The 16,548-nt window shown below is 40.1% G+C and overlaps 1 protein-coding gene across 2 annotated transcripts in view; it reads right to left on the reverse strand.

Annotated features, from left to right (window-relative positions):
- Positions 1–16,548, reverse strand: part of ULK2 (unc-51 like autophagy activating kinase 2) — a 36,820-nt gene that overhangs the window by 15,258 nt on the left and 5,014 nt on the right. For both annotated transcript variants that reach the window (XM_064394272.1, XM_064394273.1), the window contains exons 4-15: positions 10,057–10,089; positions 9,654–9,690; positions 8,076–8,249; positions 6,925–6,998; positions 6,302–6,403; positions 5,900–5,958; positions 5,511–5,593; positions 3,484–3,534; positions 3,013–3,098; positions 2,246–2,417; positions 1,288–1,348; positions 968–1,060 (exon numbers count right to left, since the gene is read on the reverse strand). In XM_064394272.1, the coding sequence (XP_064250342.1) occupies positions 968–1,060; positions 1,288–1,348; positions 2,246–2,417; positions 3,013–3,098; positions 3,484–3,534; positions 5,511–5,593; positions 5,900–5,958; positions 6,302–6,403; positions 6,925–6,998; positions 8,076–8,249; positions 9,654–9,690; positions 10,057–10,089 (1,025 nt within the window). The remainder of the gene's footprint in view (positions 1–967; positions 1,061–1,287; positions 1,349–2,245; positions 2,418–3,012; positions 3,099–3,483; positions 3,535–5,510; positions 5,594–5,899; positions 5,959–6,301; positions 6,404–6,924; positions 6,999–8,075; positions 8,250–9,653; positions 9,691–10,056; positions 10,090–16,548) is intronic.

A 16,548-nucleotide genomic window follows, 5' to 3' on the forward strand; every position in this document is an offset into this window, starting at 1 on the left:
TGGCCAGCTCAGAGCAAATGGGTCTCTACAGGCAAACCATGCCCATTATCTGCCCTAAAACATGAGGCTAAAAGCTGTATTGACAGCCCCTGTCAGCACATTTCCCCAACTGCACAAAGATCAGCACAAAGTAACAAACTTTTCTTGTGACAAGCATTTCTAAACAAATAATGCTGACTTGCAGCCCTCTAGCACTGGCACAAGCCAAAAATGCACCCAACATAATAGCTGTATTCCCCAGTTAGCCACTCATCCTCTTCCTGTTGTACTGAAAACATCATGAAATTCATCACTTGAACAAATTCTGCTTAGATATTCCACGAGTAGTTAAACACCATAATTAAGCTTGACATTTTCCAAAGTAACAGGAAAGATTTCAGGCCCCTCTGATGAAAATCAGTTCCATTTTAAACCAGCAGAAACTGAAGCCTACAGCCATGAGGAAGAAAGGGGACTAATTACCAGTCCTGCTGATGGAAAACCTGCAATACATGTTTAGTTCCTTCATGTGACTTTGGCATCTTGTGAGACACACCATGAAATTCACAATAATCACTTGCACAAAAGCCACACCCAGTGACCAGACAAACCAAGGCAGCCACGAGACACAAATTCACTGCAATCTGGGCTTGCAAAGTTCCTCTTCTCTCACAACCACTTTGCAAAATGTATCTGCATTCAACATCTTGACTCACTACACGAAGGCTGTGCTGTGCTTCCCAACACCAAAAAAGACAAGTCAGTTATGTCCATAAATTTCTGCTTTTAAACAGCTCAAAATTTAGACAAAGAATGCTCTAAACTCCTTAAGGAAATCTTTTGGGGATGCACCAGAGAAGGCATGAAGGGTGGAGAGCCTGGAGAAAAGAGGTGTGGCTTCTATTTTAGTCCAGTTTCACAATGAAAAAAATAAATAAATGAAGCCAAACCCATAAAATAGCAGAGAATTTAAGGCCACACCACACACCTGTTAGCTGTACCAGAGGCAGCACTTCGAGAAGAGGCTGTGGATGGTTTCTGTACAGTTCCTGAGCTTCCAGAAATAGTTAATGGTGACTGCCTGTGGAAACAAAAACCACTGTCAAAAGACAGGTCCTCACACCAGAGAAACTCTACTTGGCAGCAAAACTTCCTGAATTCAAGGTATTTAGATACTCAAATTCAATTCTTGTTTATCTTTCAGAAAGTCCACAGAGCTATGACAACCCAAGAGCCCAGAACCCCCTTCTGCAGCTGCAGAATCAATTTTAGAAGAGGTTTCTTTTGGAAGAAGCTCAGCACACCTACCCTCCACACATCAAGAACTCACTGGAAGCCCGCCTGCCAGCTGCTCCCAAAGGCATATCATCTGCAGGAGGGAACACATGGAAAACCCACGTCAGCAAGCAGAATCAGAAAAAAAATTACATCTTCCATATTGCTGTTGTTGAGAAAAACATTTCTGTGAATGTATGAAAGTCTCCCACAAAAGATTTTGTGTAGGAAAATCTCAAATGTGACCTCCCCCCATCAAAAATGGAACTAGGGAAGGGAGTTCTTCACAAAGTTATTTTGCTGCTTGTTTGTGGGTTGTTGCCATATTAATAAGAATTTTGAAATAAACTCCATTGTGTAGAAGTACAAGGTATCAGCACTGGGATGTTTACAACAATGGATGGCAGAAACCCTTCAGGCAGTCATTTAGTCAAATATTTACCACAACTGGTGGCATCATCCAGAAATCAGCTGACTTTGTGCAATTCAGGTTGGGACCATGTCATAAATGTGCTACAACCAAGTTTTTCCTTTCTATAAGCCCAGGCTGATGTTTTACCTTTCATGTTAGAAGTGTTTTATGTTTTTACCTACACCTGTTATTTAAAGCTCTAGAGCATGAGCTCTAAATGTTCAGTGAGTCTGGAGGAAACAAAGTGCCTGCTTCCACAAAGAACTCCAAGAGAATCCTTGGGTCTTTTATCAGCAGTTGTTTACAACTGAATCTCTTCTTCTACTGCCAAGCCCCACTATTTTCCATGACTTTAAACCACCCCTCTTGCATATTTGGCTGCTCAATTGAAGATAAAAATGTCCCAGATGGACGTGCAGTACCAAAGAGTTTCCTTCCAAAGAGGAATCAAACTACATAAATTAATTTCAATTTGAATTCTGACACATTTAGAGCAAAGAGAGCCAAAGAACAACAGGAGGTAGAAGTATGTTATGAATGACAATTGGATTGAGATGTAAAAATAAGAAAGGTTCTTACATGAATGGTCTGAAGAGATATTGTGTGGGACAAGAACAAAGTCATCTGTGTCACAAGAGGAGTTCTTGCTACTGGTACTGGCAGAGTCTTTAGAGACTTGAAGATAGTTGGGAGGACCCAGTGGAGGGGAAGACAAATTTTCTTCTTGAATGTGCTGCATGTCTGGCAGAGACTGGAGGGGGGTGGTGGGAAAAACAAAGTTACAAAAACCCACTGTAAATCCAGTGATTCACAAAGCAGAAATGTTTTTGAACTATGACATTTCAAATACTGGATAACCCTGTAGTGTCAGTTTAGACAGTTCTGTACTGATCAGGCTGTGAGTTTAAACAACTAGGATTGATTCAATCATTCCTGGTGATACAGATGTACCTGTTCCAAAGGTCACATAAAATTGAAGTCACTGGTTTGTAAAAAGGGGCCTTAAGCCAAAAGGGCCAATTCAAAATTTATCTGTAACAATCATTACATTGCAAACCATAGCAGAATATCTAAAAATTTGCTGCTCTAGCATTTGATATCATCAGATCTCATGATATTTGTATGGGTTTTTTTTTTTACCTTAACCAAAAAGAACAACAAAACCCCCACAGAACAAGAGAGCACCAAAGTGTTACTGGTATTTAAGGAAAAGACAGGGGTGTTCCTTGCTCTTTGCACCTAAACATGACAGTTTACAGTGTTCAAAGATTTTAAAAATTCATGAATTCTTGGCTAAACATTACAGAAAACATTTTCTGGAGATTGTTGTGTAACACAGAACTTACTGGAGGAGAAGCAAAGCGACAAGGAGAGCTACCACAGGAACTGCCAGAGACTGAGCCTGGGTATGTGGGCACTGGTACAGGACAAGCTAGAAGAGAAAAACCCAGAGGGGGGGGGGAAAAAAAAGGGTTGAGACTTCAAAAGGCTGAATTTCAAACAAATTTCCTCACTGCTTCTCATTCATAAGCTCTTGCACAGCTTTTAAGAACAGCACATCCTCAATCACACGAGGGTATTTAAGTTCAGTGCAAACGTCAAAAGAACAAGTAAATAAGTATCACATTTCAGTCTGGCATAATACAAGAAAGGATTCAACACTCAGGCTCATAATAGAGCACAACAACAGGCAGGCTGAGGAAAGTGTCTCATAAACACTTAGTGTGATATTTGGCAGATCTTTCTCCCTCCCAGCCTGTAACATTCATCATTCACACAAATAAGTGAAAAAAAAAAAATCCCAACTAACTACTTACATTTTTTCACTGTTGAAACGTGATCCAGAAAAGGGTGGTTGAAAAATGCTTCTGTAGAACAAGAAACAAGCACCATTGTGAGTAGATGTACAAATGACAGAATTTACAGACTGTACTGCAGATGGTGATAAATGGTTGCCTTCCCAGAATCAACACTGCAGAGCCAGAGGGTGAAGAGCTTATAAAAGATTAAAGCTTTCTATGGTATGTGCTGCTACAGAGTTTGGAAAGGAAACAAGAATCAATTTAATAACTTCAAACATCAGTCAGCAAGGCAAATCAGACTGAATCACTAGAAGAAATCTTGTGACTGCACTTAAAGCCATGTACACAAGAAACCTCCCCTATGCTGCTGAGGAAATTATGTTCTCTGTGGTAGTAATTCAGTTTTAGTCTGCTCTTCAAAACAGTGAGCATTTTTCACATCAGACACTGAAAGTATTTTCAGCTCTGCCTTTCCCAAGGATTGACATTTATTTTTGAAGCCATTAATGCTACACCTTAGGTGGCAAAAATGATGATCACAGCAGAGCCATTCTCCTTTCCACTTCCCAACAGCAGAACATGACCAGAGCAGCCAGTTCATGGCAAAAAGCAGAATTAGGCACCACTTCTTTAACAATTTCCTCAGTGAACTCACTGTTGTTACATTAGAAATACTTTGCTTTTGTTGTAAATGGATATGCAGAGGCACTTTTAATTGAGCATAACCAGTTGGCCACCAGGTTACATGGAAAGTTTTGTTCTGCAAGGAGCAGTGTTCAGCTGGTTCAGGGAATTTGAGGGTTGGTGGGAGCCAGCTGCTGAGCTGGGTGAATGTCCTAACACTGGAGGAAAAACAATGCTGTGCCTCAGACATAAGCAAATAACAAGGAGAAAAAAAAAAAAGAGAAAGAATCTGAGGCCTGGAGTATGTCCCTTCCTTCAGCAACACTTTTCCCCATGACCCGATAAGGGAAGGAATCCAGCTGTAATGCCTGAACAATGTCATTATTCACTTGAACACAGGGATCAGGTGCTCTCCAGCTTTGGTACAACACCTGCTGTTCTACTTCATATTGCTGGAAGATCAACAACATTTCCAGTGCTATTTTTACTCCAACAACAGGCGACTGGGCTCTGCTATAAACTCTCACTCCCTTTGCTAAGCACATTCCAGAGCAGCCCCTTTGAGGCCCTTGAAGTGGCTCAGCCAAGGAAAACATGACTTTCAGCACTGCCATTCTGCTTTCTATTTTTCTTTCGAAGCACAAATGCTTTCTCCCACCACCACGAGTGATACAGTTAATTTCCCATGTTTGAAGAAACTGTAGGGATCAGCACACCCAGAGGGCAGAGTGGAATCAATTACTCACAGTCCATGTTTGTGAGGTATTATTTCTCCTACATGTAGAGATTTATATACTGATCAAAATAATCTGTGACATTCTACCCAATTATCATGAGCTTTTCCTGGATCTGAACTAAAATTTTAAGATTAATATTTCCTGGCAGCTATGATAAAACTGCATTAACAAGTAGTGCTATAAAATTTAAATAAGCAGCATGAATATCATGATAATATCACAACATCATATAAGATGCAGCTAAGAAGAATTAATCAAGATGTAACTGTTCAATAGTGTGTTTCCAAAGTGGGTTCTTCCAGTACAGGGAAATCAGAAATGTTTGCTCCCAGTCTGATGCTAAAACACCAGTTAAAGTAACAGAAATAAGCCTTCAACATGAAATTTAAGGTATAGTAGTAAATCCTTGAAGGAAAGGGCACAACTGAAATAATTAAACTGATTTATATTTCACTACTCAAAAACAAAGTCATGACTTATGTGCATCACTTAATACTGACAGTAGTTATCCAGTGATTTGTTTTAGCTACTCTGCCTTCTTTATGAAAACAGAGAAGAAAAAAAACCACTTCACTTCTCATGTAATTGGCTGTGGACAAAAGGTCAAGATCATTATTCTGGTCACATGAATACAACTAACAAGGAACGTCAGAAGAGCAAGAGAGAAAAAGAAATACATACCAAAGTCCATTCTATCCTTTTGGTTTCTCTGAAGCAAACCCAAGAGCAGGTCAGCCAGGTAAGCTGATGTTTCCCTAGGAATGCTGCACACAAGAGGAAGTAAAACATGCATTAAATGTAATGCATGCATTGAATAATGCATAGCACATTGAATTGCAGGAAATCAGCATTCTGCCACGTCCCTGAGTCATCAGTATCTGTGCTTTACAGCCTTAGTCCATTTAGTTTCAGCTACAATGAAGGCAAGATGCAACATGATTCACAGGTATCACACGACACCCTTATAAAGATAGCAACAGCAAATATTTTCATGAATCCCAGGCAATCCCCAAGATGAAAAAGTGTTCAATCAACAAGTTTAAATGACAGGAAAGGCCATGGTGACATACCTAGGAATCAAATTCCTGTTCTTTTCATAAAACATTCTCAAATCTTGAGGACTATTGGCCTGTCAAATAAAAATGTACATTAATTAAAGCTCAGTTTCATGGAGGAAATAGCTTTTGTTCCTAAGCACACATACACAAAAAGGAGACTTTGCATATGGGCATTAAAGGAGAAAACACCAAGCAGAGCAGTGCCTTCAGCACTGAGGCTCCTTATTGATGTATTTCCTCTGGATTGAACACACTCATCATGCAGACTGAGCATAAACAACTTCTCTTTTGGTATCCTCAAGCCTGTGCAGCACCAACACTCAGACATCACTTGCTTCTGCTTTCCTGACTGGAAGCAAGAGCCCCAGGAATGTCCTTCAGACTGAGAAGAGGGAAAAGGAAAGAAAGTGTTACCTGAAAAGGTGGTTTTCCAACAAGACACTGATAAATCACAGTTCCTATGCTCCACAGATCTGCTTTAGCATCATAGTGCTGAGACATAATCACTTCAGGGGCCTGGAAAGAACAGCAAATTCTCAGAAGGGAAAACAACAAAAGGAAAGCCACAGCAATATGAATCTACTGTCAGAGCAGTATTAACAGAGACCACTTCATTGTAAGAGAAAATTAACATTTTCATGTGCATCACATGGCTTGAGAGCTACCAGCTCCATCTAAAATGAAAGCTGAGTTTCAAAACCACAAAGAAACTAGAAATGCTGATGTTCTGAAGAAAGCATCCAGCATTTGGCATGTTTGGGAAGAAGAGGGATGTGTTATTTACTTGGCTTCTGCAGTTCTTCTTCTGGACAAAGAACCACTAAGAAATGGTTGATGTCTCTCTGATTATAACAATCATGCTCTCCAAATTCCAAGGAAACAAAAAAAAGGTAGTAAAACTATGGAAAGGGGAACTGCACTCTGTCCCTGATCTTTGTAAAGCAACATGAGGCATTTGCCAATCTGCAAGCAGTCAATTATTGTGTTTTGGCAGGAGAATGTTTGAGACAAGCAAGAAAATGTGAAATATCCCTTACCATGTACATAGGGGAACCACACAGAGTTGCAGCCATCATGTTGCTGTGCAGATAACGAGCAAACCCAAAGTCAGCTGTGTAAAAAACAACCTTGGTCAATGAAGAGAAAGAGAATTTTCAAATTTTTACAGTCTAGAAATCACCTGTCTCCAACTGAAATCTGCTACAATTAACAGTGGGATTGAAAAAAGACAGGTTTAATATCTAGCAAGCTACAAGGAATAGCAGAATCTTTGTCATGCTGAAAGAATAATGTATTATCTTTCAAATGAGCAAGCCAAGAAGCAGCAGTGACATCATTTGCACAAACTGCTGCTCAGGCACCTCCCCAGCTGCAGAACAGCCTGTCTGGCATCAGCAGGGAAGGATTAAAGTCACTGGCTAAATATAAATGGCTCATTAAGAGTGATGAATATACAATCTGCCTGCAGTGAAATCACATCAGGTACAAGCTGAAGAAGTCAAGTTTCAGGTGCCTGAATTTTCCATGCAGGCAAAAGCATCTGAAGCTATCAAGTAAGGACAGCAAGGGAAGAAGTTTTCTCTTCCCTGTGCAGTTTTTGAGCAAAAGCACAGGAATGAACTTCCTTAAAGCCAGGTAGCTTTAAATAGACACTTAAAAGACAACAAGGAGTGATTAAAACTCCTGAAGTGGCCTCTGCAGAGGAGTTTGGTACTATCATGAATATTTGACATCTCTCCCCTGTTACAAGGCCAACCCTCCCTTCTGCCATGCCATAAACAGGTCATAACCTTAATTTCTAAACCTCTCAAATAACCCTTACGAGGATCTACCACAGAAAATGAAAACAGCTGGAAATGCAATTGGAGTCTTGCATATACAGAGTTTTGAAATGGGTTAAAGGCTACTCCAAGTTCCAAAAGTTACATTTATACCTAATTAAAATAGTTTAGTACTGGAAACATCAGCTAAACAGATCTGTCCTGCAGATCTAATCAAACAGGTTTTTACGATTCAATCTTTTTTTATCCTGAGAGTACAGCACAGCATGAAGCTCATCATTCTTGACTTGCAGTCTGATTTACATCAACTGAATACACTCCACATGCAGGACTTGAACTGGAGAGATTTCTGAGGGGGGAAACAAGCCAAGAGTGCTGATTTTGCCTTGCAGAGAGGGAGGATGTACCTATTTTGATGCGTATGCCGCTGACGCTGGATTTCCGGCGGCTGGCGTAGGACAGCAGGATGTTCTGGGGTTTGAGGTCCCTGTGGATGATGCCTTTGCTGTGCAGGATCCTCATGGCTGCTGCAATCTGCTGCAGGAACACTCGGATGGTGTCCTCACTCAGAGTGCCCTTAGCTGGCAGTGACACACACAGGAGCAGGGGGGAGAATAAATATCAGTATCTTTAGGTAAAAGCAATCAACTTCATGGTGATTAGCTGAAAACATAGTGAGTTATAATCTAATCAGCATGAATTACAATCCAGTCTCCAGTGTTTTTCTATAAATATAAACATCACCATAGTTTTAGAGCAGCTACACAACTCTGAATCATCAGTTTTTCCAGTAGTTTATTCAACTTGGTAGCATCGTAATTATAAAACTTCTCAATTGCCATTAAATCTCAAATTAAATCTCAGTAAGTATCAAGCTGCGTCAAGGGAAATTTAGGTTGGATATTGGGAAAAGTTTTTTACAGGAAGGATGATAAAGTTTTGGAATGGTGGTGGAGTCACCATCCCTGGATGTGTTTAACAGAGCCTGGATGTGGCACTGGGTGCCAGGGTTTGGGTGAGGTGTTGGGACTGGGGTGGACTCGATGATTAAGATCAATTCCAACTCAGTGATTCTGTGAAATCCTAAACTGGCTAAAAAGGCAAAGGAAGCAAGAAAATAAAAGAATTTCACATTAAGTACATCCAAAAATCATGTTAAAACCTGAAGCCGTAAAATTTGTTCTTTATGGGGATGCTGAGAACTACTCTGCTCAGAAATTTCTTCCATGATAAAACTTATTTTGAAAGCAAAAAAAAAATGAGATGTACTTTTGAAAGTCTCTTCTGAAGGTATTACCTCATTCTGCAGCCTAAAAAAGCACTGCACACAGGAGCTGGATTTCACTGTCTGAGTCTTTCCAAAGGTTTTAATGGCAAGTGAATTAGGCTTTTAATACACACAGTTACCATAACAATAGCTGTGCATAAAAAAGATTCCTTCAACAGGCTGACATACAAGGGTAAGTAGAATATTTCCATAATGAAAAATAGGAAGATTAACATCTCTGCTCAAAATTTTGGTTGGAATAAGAATCCATTTGTCATGATTTAGAAATTCTGTCTTCACTTTGGGCAGAGCCATGGAAAATCTCTCCTAAGCCAGCACTGCCTCTTCTCCTCTTTTTCAGAGCATTATTATATAAGTAAATCAGTGTTTTTAAGTTCACACCTCAGAAAAGAAAAACAGGTGGAATCAAAACACTGGGAACAGCCCTCAAAATGTAGTTTTAGAAATAGAAACCCACACATCTTTTCAGCATGCTGCTGATGGTTAACTACAGCTTCTCCCTCATTGACAAATAAGGGAATGTTACATTCAGCTGTGGCAAAAAATAAAAAGGCATTTTCTGTCTGTGTGTTACCACATTCATTTACCCATATTTAAAGCACAAGCCAAAAAATCCCACAGAAACACCAATGGATGTGAGGAATACAGAATACAAGCACATAAAGCAAAATAATAGGGAAATAGAGTAATCAATTACCTTGTAAGTAATCTGCCAAGTCCCCACCATTGCAGTACTGTTAAAAACAAAGGGTTTTATTTAAAATACAAGCACTGAAACACCTGCTACATCATTTCTACTTTGTAATCTTTTAATGAAAATTAGATCCCTTCCAGCTGTTTGCCTTGAAATTGTTTTGTCAATTATTTGTAATTAATAATTCGAGGTGTCACACTTCATCAATACTTACAGTTTCATAACATGAAACTGAATAATTTATGGAACAAACAGTGCTGATAAATTTAAAGGGGCATAGGAAATTCATAATTTACTTTTCAAAATAGTTTGTGTTAGCAAGCCAAGGTTAGTTTGCAGCTGTGCAAATGAACAGTTTTGTCTAAAGTCTTTAAAATCAACCAGAAACATACATGTTAACACATACCTCCATGACCAAAAAGACAGAATTGGGCATTTCCTAAAAGAGGAGAAGAAAAGTGATTTAAGAATGTGAGAATACAAAGTCTGTACCTGTATTAACCAAGTGTAACATGGGGTTTTCCCATCACTGAGACACCTTAATGTAAGTCACTGTTTCAGAGCATAGCAGAAGTGTACATTCTCCACTATGAGATATTTTACATTTCCAAAAATATTTTCATGTGCAAAACCATAAAACCACCAGGAAATCCTTGCATGAAGTGTCTCTCTGAGTGAGCCCTTGGCAGAAGCACTTCCCTGCCATGCTCATGGCAGAGCTGGGAGCTGTGTCCATCCTCCTCAGATTTTCCAAAGCACTGACCTCCCATGACCTCCCTGCAACCTGAATTCCCTCTCTTGTAACTGGGGAAAAGTTCCTGAAAGACAGATTGCCCAACTTCTACTGTAAATTACCTACACACTTCACAAATGCAGTTACAAAAATAAATCCGTGTTTAAACCTGGCTGTAACAAAAACATTCATCCTGTTTCCAAATATTTATTTTGTGTGAGGGAAGAAAGGCCTGACCTGTCTGTGCTAATAATCAACACTGTTTTTCACAGTCTCCTGCATAAGACAGTTCTGCTGGGCCTACAAAGTTGAAGATTCTCAGACTTTTTATAAAGCAAAAGTATTTTTTTCTCCCTCTGAGCTCATTAAGATTGAAAGGAAAGAACACAAAGAGAACTGGAAGGAAACTAAAGGAAGTGTACAGTAAACAGGATGATGCTTTCAGTTACACAGGGTGTTACCTCCCTTACTCTTTAAAAATAAACTTAAACAAGGGCTGACAGATTGAGGGAAAATATGTTTTTTTAAGGCAGTTGAAGGAAAAAAAGTGAGATGGCACCAGACAAGGCCAGGCACATGCCCCAGTGGGAAGTGGGACTGCAGACAGTCTGACTAAATCCTGCTAAAGTGTCACAAGAAAGTCAAAAGGGACATTGCACAGCAAAATAAACGCTGTGAACTCGGACACCTTTCTGTGTGCTTGCACTGACACTTCAGCAGATGCTCAATTTGACCACTCTGGCAAGAATCACCACTAACAGCTTCTGTTAGAAAGCTTGGAAAACAGAAATAAAAGCAAAAATGAGCCCAGGCTAGAGAAACCAATGACCCTAAACACCACACACAGCACAGAGCTCAGGGATGGCACAGCCCATCACAGACACTGACATCCAGACAACTCCAAAGAATGGAAATAATCACAATTCAAGATGAACTGGCTGGTTTAAGGTTAATTCAAGGCCCTATTAGCCTGCTTCACTTTTGGGAAGCACTTAGTCACTCATGTCTGTGTTACAGAAATGCATTTGAGGTTCTTTCCAGCCCAAAACATCGAGCACATTTTGCAGATTTGTTTACATTTGGAAATTAGCTTCGAAGAAAGCAAGTTTCTAGGAGCATGAGTCAAATCTGTTGGGAATGGCAGGCCAACTCCAACCAACATAGATTATTAAAGCAGCAGCAGATCACATTTCAGGAAGTCTGAATTGTTCAATGGTTCCACAATAGCTGTGGCCACCATGAACCATAATTTACATTCCTATAAACACCTCAAAACCTCAGTGCATACAGCAAAGCAAAAAGCCCATTAGTAATTACTGGCTTTGCAAATTACTGACAATATATAATTGTTCCTTTCTGCATTGTTCCTTGCAACAACACCTTCCAAGACAGAAGCTGTCTTTTAGGAATCCCAAAGATGCCAAAGAGCAACTCTGAAATCCCAATTTATCAAATTGAAAATTCTGCCAACTGAGGATCACTTCACTTAAAGGACAGAAGAACCCAGCTAAGCAGCAGGAGAAATCCATCCTCCAGTGACAAGAAAGCAGCTCAGCCACTGGATTTCCACCTCAGCTTTGCAATCCCATGAATCACAAAGATGTTCCACCGTGTCAGAGCCTCCAGTGCACAAAACCAGCAGCTTATGGCAGCGTGTAATGCTCAGCTCATGACAGACATTTATTCATCACAGAACCAAGAGGATGTGTTTGCTGGATTCCCTTGGAAACAAAGTCCTCTCAAATGAACTGCTCTCTTCAGAAATGTAGAGCTGATGATTTGCCCTGTTGTACCAGTCCTCACCTGTTTAGAAAGTAATTTCTGCAGACCATACTGTATTGCCCTCAAATAGAATTACTTATATTTTTTTAAATTTATATTCTTGATAAAAAGTAACAAATCAAGTCACCAAGTAAAGCCACAGTAAGAAGTAGAGCATGTTTCCTTAATGTAGCTTAGAAAATCCTTTTTTAATAAATCAGCAGAGCAGATTAGAGATCCCACAAAGACATTTTCCCAGACTCAAAAGTCCTCTCCAATTCAAGTGAGGAAGTAATACCTTGCACAGAACTGATACCAACCTCCCCAACCACAACTTGTCCCAAGCTGAACTCATAACCAAACACTTTTCAATATCCCACCAACACAAGCTTTCCTTCAAAACAGCTGAACTTGTTCAACCCTTCAGAGCTGCTCAAATTTTGCCTTACAGTTCTTGGCCAGCCTGCCTGGGAATGTGATCTCCATTTTGGGAATACATTCAGAACAGACAAGACAGTTCTGGAGACATATTCTGCCCTTCTAAATTATTTTGCTGAACAACAAAGCTCTCCCTATCAACACTGCCCAGACTTGTGATTTCTGTTGAGTGGCTACGCAGAGCAAAGTGCTCAAAAAGGAAAGATTAGGAAACCAGCATGTTTCAGATCTAACATTCAGGAATAAAGCTGATCTAGCAAGTTATTTTAAACTGCCTCTTGAAACAGATAACAAAGCTTTCAGCAATTTGTATTGATGTACAGATCACAAAATTAGTGCAGCTGGAGTTGTTCTGACCTACACTTCTACCTCGATAAATAAGTAAAACAAATATCTGCTGTGTTGCAACAATTACCAGTTCTGCCCAGCAACACTTTTTCTGCTGCTGAAAGTTTTCTTGATAAAAACCTACTTTTGTTCCTTTTCACTCTGAATCTAAGTTTTACTTGCAAGCAAAGGCTAATTGGAAACCAACTTACAATTCTGAAATGTAAACAGATAAACCTAAGAGAAAGAAGCTAAGAGGCAACATATTTGCCAAAACCTGCTATGTTTTAATCCAAGGCTTCCACCAGTTGTCTTGGGGGATGCAAAGTTCCAACTTGAATCACTCAGCACAGTAGTTCCATTTAAAAAACATTAATTGAAAAAGAAGTCAAAACATCCATGGCTACTTCCAAGAGCTGTTGCTAGATCTCTGGAGTACTGGCAGAAACATTCCCTAGATGTCATTTGGGTTCACAAGTCCTCCTTCAGAACAAGCTGAAGGTCTGCAAGGAGCTGAGTGAGCTCCCAAAGCAGAAACTGTGGCAAAAAGTTACTCTCTTTTCACTTCAAGTCTGTAGATTTCATTTCATTGCAGTTTATGATGGGAGTCCCCAAAGCAGGGGAGTTAACCTGACAGTTTGTGCACTGCTGTTATCTGATTAATTTTCTGCTATGTTCATTTGTGCTATATTGGATATAATTTTTTGGCCAGAAAGATGCTTTTTTTTTTTTTGGCTTAGAATACATTTGGCAAAAATTTTAATGATATAGTGAAAAAGGACAGGTCCAGATCTTTTAGAGGCTGTTTCTCTCTGTATTACAGATATTCTTGGTTTATCTGGTGAGTGAAACACAGCAGCAACTTCTGTGTTCAGCTCCTATCACCCCAAGGACTGAGCATTTTGTTAATTTTGACAAAATATTAAATCTCAGACTAAATGTCACTTGACATGTGCCTGTAGGATTCAAACAGAGTGCATGCTGCCAATTATTCACATAAAAGAGCAATCAGCCATGGAGAAATGCACCACAAGAACTGGATCACCCATTTGCTGTCAGTGAAATGCTGTATTTAACCAATATATGAGGAAAGAGGCTGCTCTGCTGCCCAGCACCAAGGAAAGGCACAGCTGCACTCAGCACAAAGGTTCAGCACACTTTTCTACTAAAAAATCATGTGAAACAGTTCTGAAATTCAAATTACAGCATCCAGGCACAGCAGGTAAGCACAAAGTTATGGAGTAACTCCCTGAAACAGATCTGAAATTCAAATGAGAGCATCCAGGCACAGCAGGTAAGCCAAGGCCTGTGTGTTAACCCCAACTCTTTGGTTCTGTGGGCCACAACAAATTCCAATCCTGGTTGTCTCCAGCATTTACACTGGCACCATTCCTGCACTGTCATAACCAACCTTGCAGCTGGCATCAGCTGCCAGGTAGTGTTTCAAAACCTTCACAGCTGCTACAGGGCAGGATTTTTCTTTTATCTGAACAGCATGTTCTCATGTGATTATTTCCACACAGACACAGGGGATGGATATTGACAAACACAAAGGCCTTAAGGAAGGAGCTGAGGGGACAAAAATAAAGATATTGAGACAGCCCCTGTTCTGCTGGGAGTGTGGAGGCAATGAAAGCTGTGAGACACCGAGATCAGGAGCACGCACAGGATGCCTGCAGCAAATATCTCAAGAAATACATGCAACAGTACCAGCCCAAGTGGAGTCCTTGGGTAAACCAAGGTATTTAATTCCTGCTGCTAAAACAACAGTTCCTCCCCTCAGCACCCCTAGGAAGAACTCCTGGGCTCTCCGTGTACAACAAAGCTGAGCTGCAGGTCCCAGAAGGATTTCTGGCTCCATTCCCACTGGCTTTCTCTGCTTCCAAGGACAGCAGAAGCAGCTGCAGGTTTTTTGTCTGCTCTGTACCAACAAGCTAAGACAAGAAACATTTTTTATCCAGATACTGTTTCTCCAATACACTCTAGAAATTAGTTCTCCCTAAACTACTGCTCAAATAGCAAACTTCAGACTCCATACAGTGAGGACATTAATTCACTCTCCTAAAATGCTATCTCCAAGATACATTACAGGCTTTCATTCTGAGAGCTGACATTCTAGAGAGGTTTTGAATTAAATTATTTGCTAAAACAGGCACTGTCTGGCACTGTGGAAGAGATTAGTTCTACTCAGCACACACTTGGGATCATGAACTGCACAAAACTGTAAACTCATGTCCTAAATATAGAACATTCCAAATAACTTACTGATACCTTCATTCCACTTCAGTGGAATACTTTATCCAAGGATCTCAGTGTATTTTACACTGGTAAATTAGAGGCTATTTTAGACTCCTTTTGCTTTTGAGAAACAGTGGCTCTACTTCCCCAATTAACAGGATCCAAGACTGATTTTCTTTTGCAGGATGAATGACATCCCACAGCACCACCATGAGAAAAGAGTTGCGTCCTTAAATCATTTTAGAGATTTGGGAGTTTTTTATTCTTGAATGACAGACAATCAAACACTTGCCCAAGAAGATAAGTGAAAAGTGTCTCTTTTGCTATCCATCTATCATATCTGAGGGTTTTTTAAAGCATTTCACAAAAAAAAATTCATTTCACTTGTACAGGTGAGCTATTTTCCAGAGCCCTACTGCTGAAAAACACTTGTCTCGCACAGATGGAGGGTTTTTATTTAAATATCTCTACAAGTTCCCTCAGCCTCAGCACCATGGCCTGCACACCCTGGTGTGTGCAGCTCCCCAGCCCTGAGAGGTGGCACCAACAGCAGTGGAGTGCCCTGCTTACATAAAATGCTTATCTGCAGCTCAAACCTGCCAGAGCTGCACGTCCACCTCACGGAAATCAAGGGCAATTATCCTGCTGGCTGCAGAACAAAACATTTTTATGCCACCATTAACACACAGCAGCTCACTGGGGTGTGGCTCCAGACGAATGGGCACTTCTAGTAATTGAACTCCAGACACAGTAATAACATATCAAATGGTATTCCCAGGAGATGAAGGATGAGCAGTGCAGAAGGTCTGAAAATGCTCATGCACAATCAGCAGAATGGCCCACGAGTTCTTCTTGGATTTAATTAAAACCTCCATGGTGTATCTGTCTTTATTATGCTGACTTGTGTGAGTGGTCATGCAACAGGATCACTAACCATAGATGAAGAGACATGGAGGAGAAGGAATCTAACTACTTCCTGAGAATCAATCCAAATGAAGCTTTTTGCAATACATAAAAAAATAACTGTACATTCATTCTCAAAAGATACACTCCAAATTGCTATGCAGGGATACAGCTTTAATCTCAAAGTACTGCCACTGATTTAATATAATGAGATGTGGAAGTATTTATCCTTGATCACAATCAATTTACACTTTTTTCACTTAGTTTTGCCACTTTCATGGCACACCATCTTCTCCATCTGAAAACTCAGAGCAACAATCAGCTCTTGGCTTATTCAGCTACATGATCTGTCAAACTGCATCTGGAACAGGAGCATTTTCTTATTTCAAACTCTCTAAGGTTAAGAAAAGCTTCAGCCCAACAGAACTACAAAAATAAAACAGACTCCCATTCACACTGAGAACTTCCTACTGTGGCACAGACTCCACTGGCTCCAGC

This window comes from Passer domesticus, chromosome 19 (assembly GCF_036417665.1).
Source record: "Passer domesticus isolate bPasDom1 chromosome 19, bPasDom1.hap1, whole genome shotgun sequence".
NCBI classification, from domain to species: Eukaryota; Metazoa; Chordata; class Aves; order Passeriformes; family Passeridae; genus Passer; species Passer domesticus.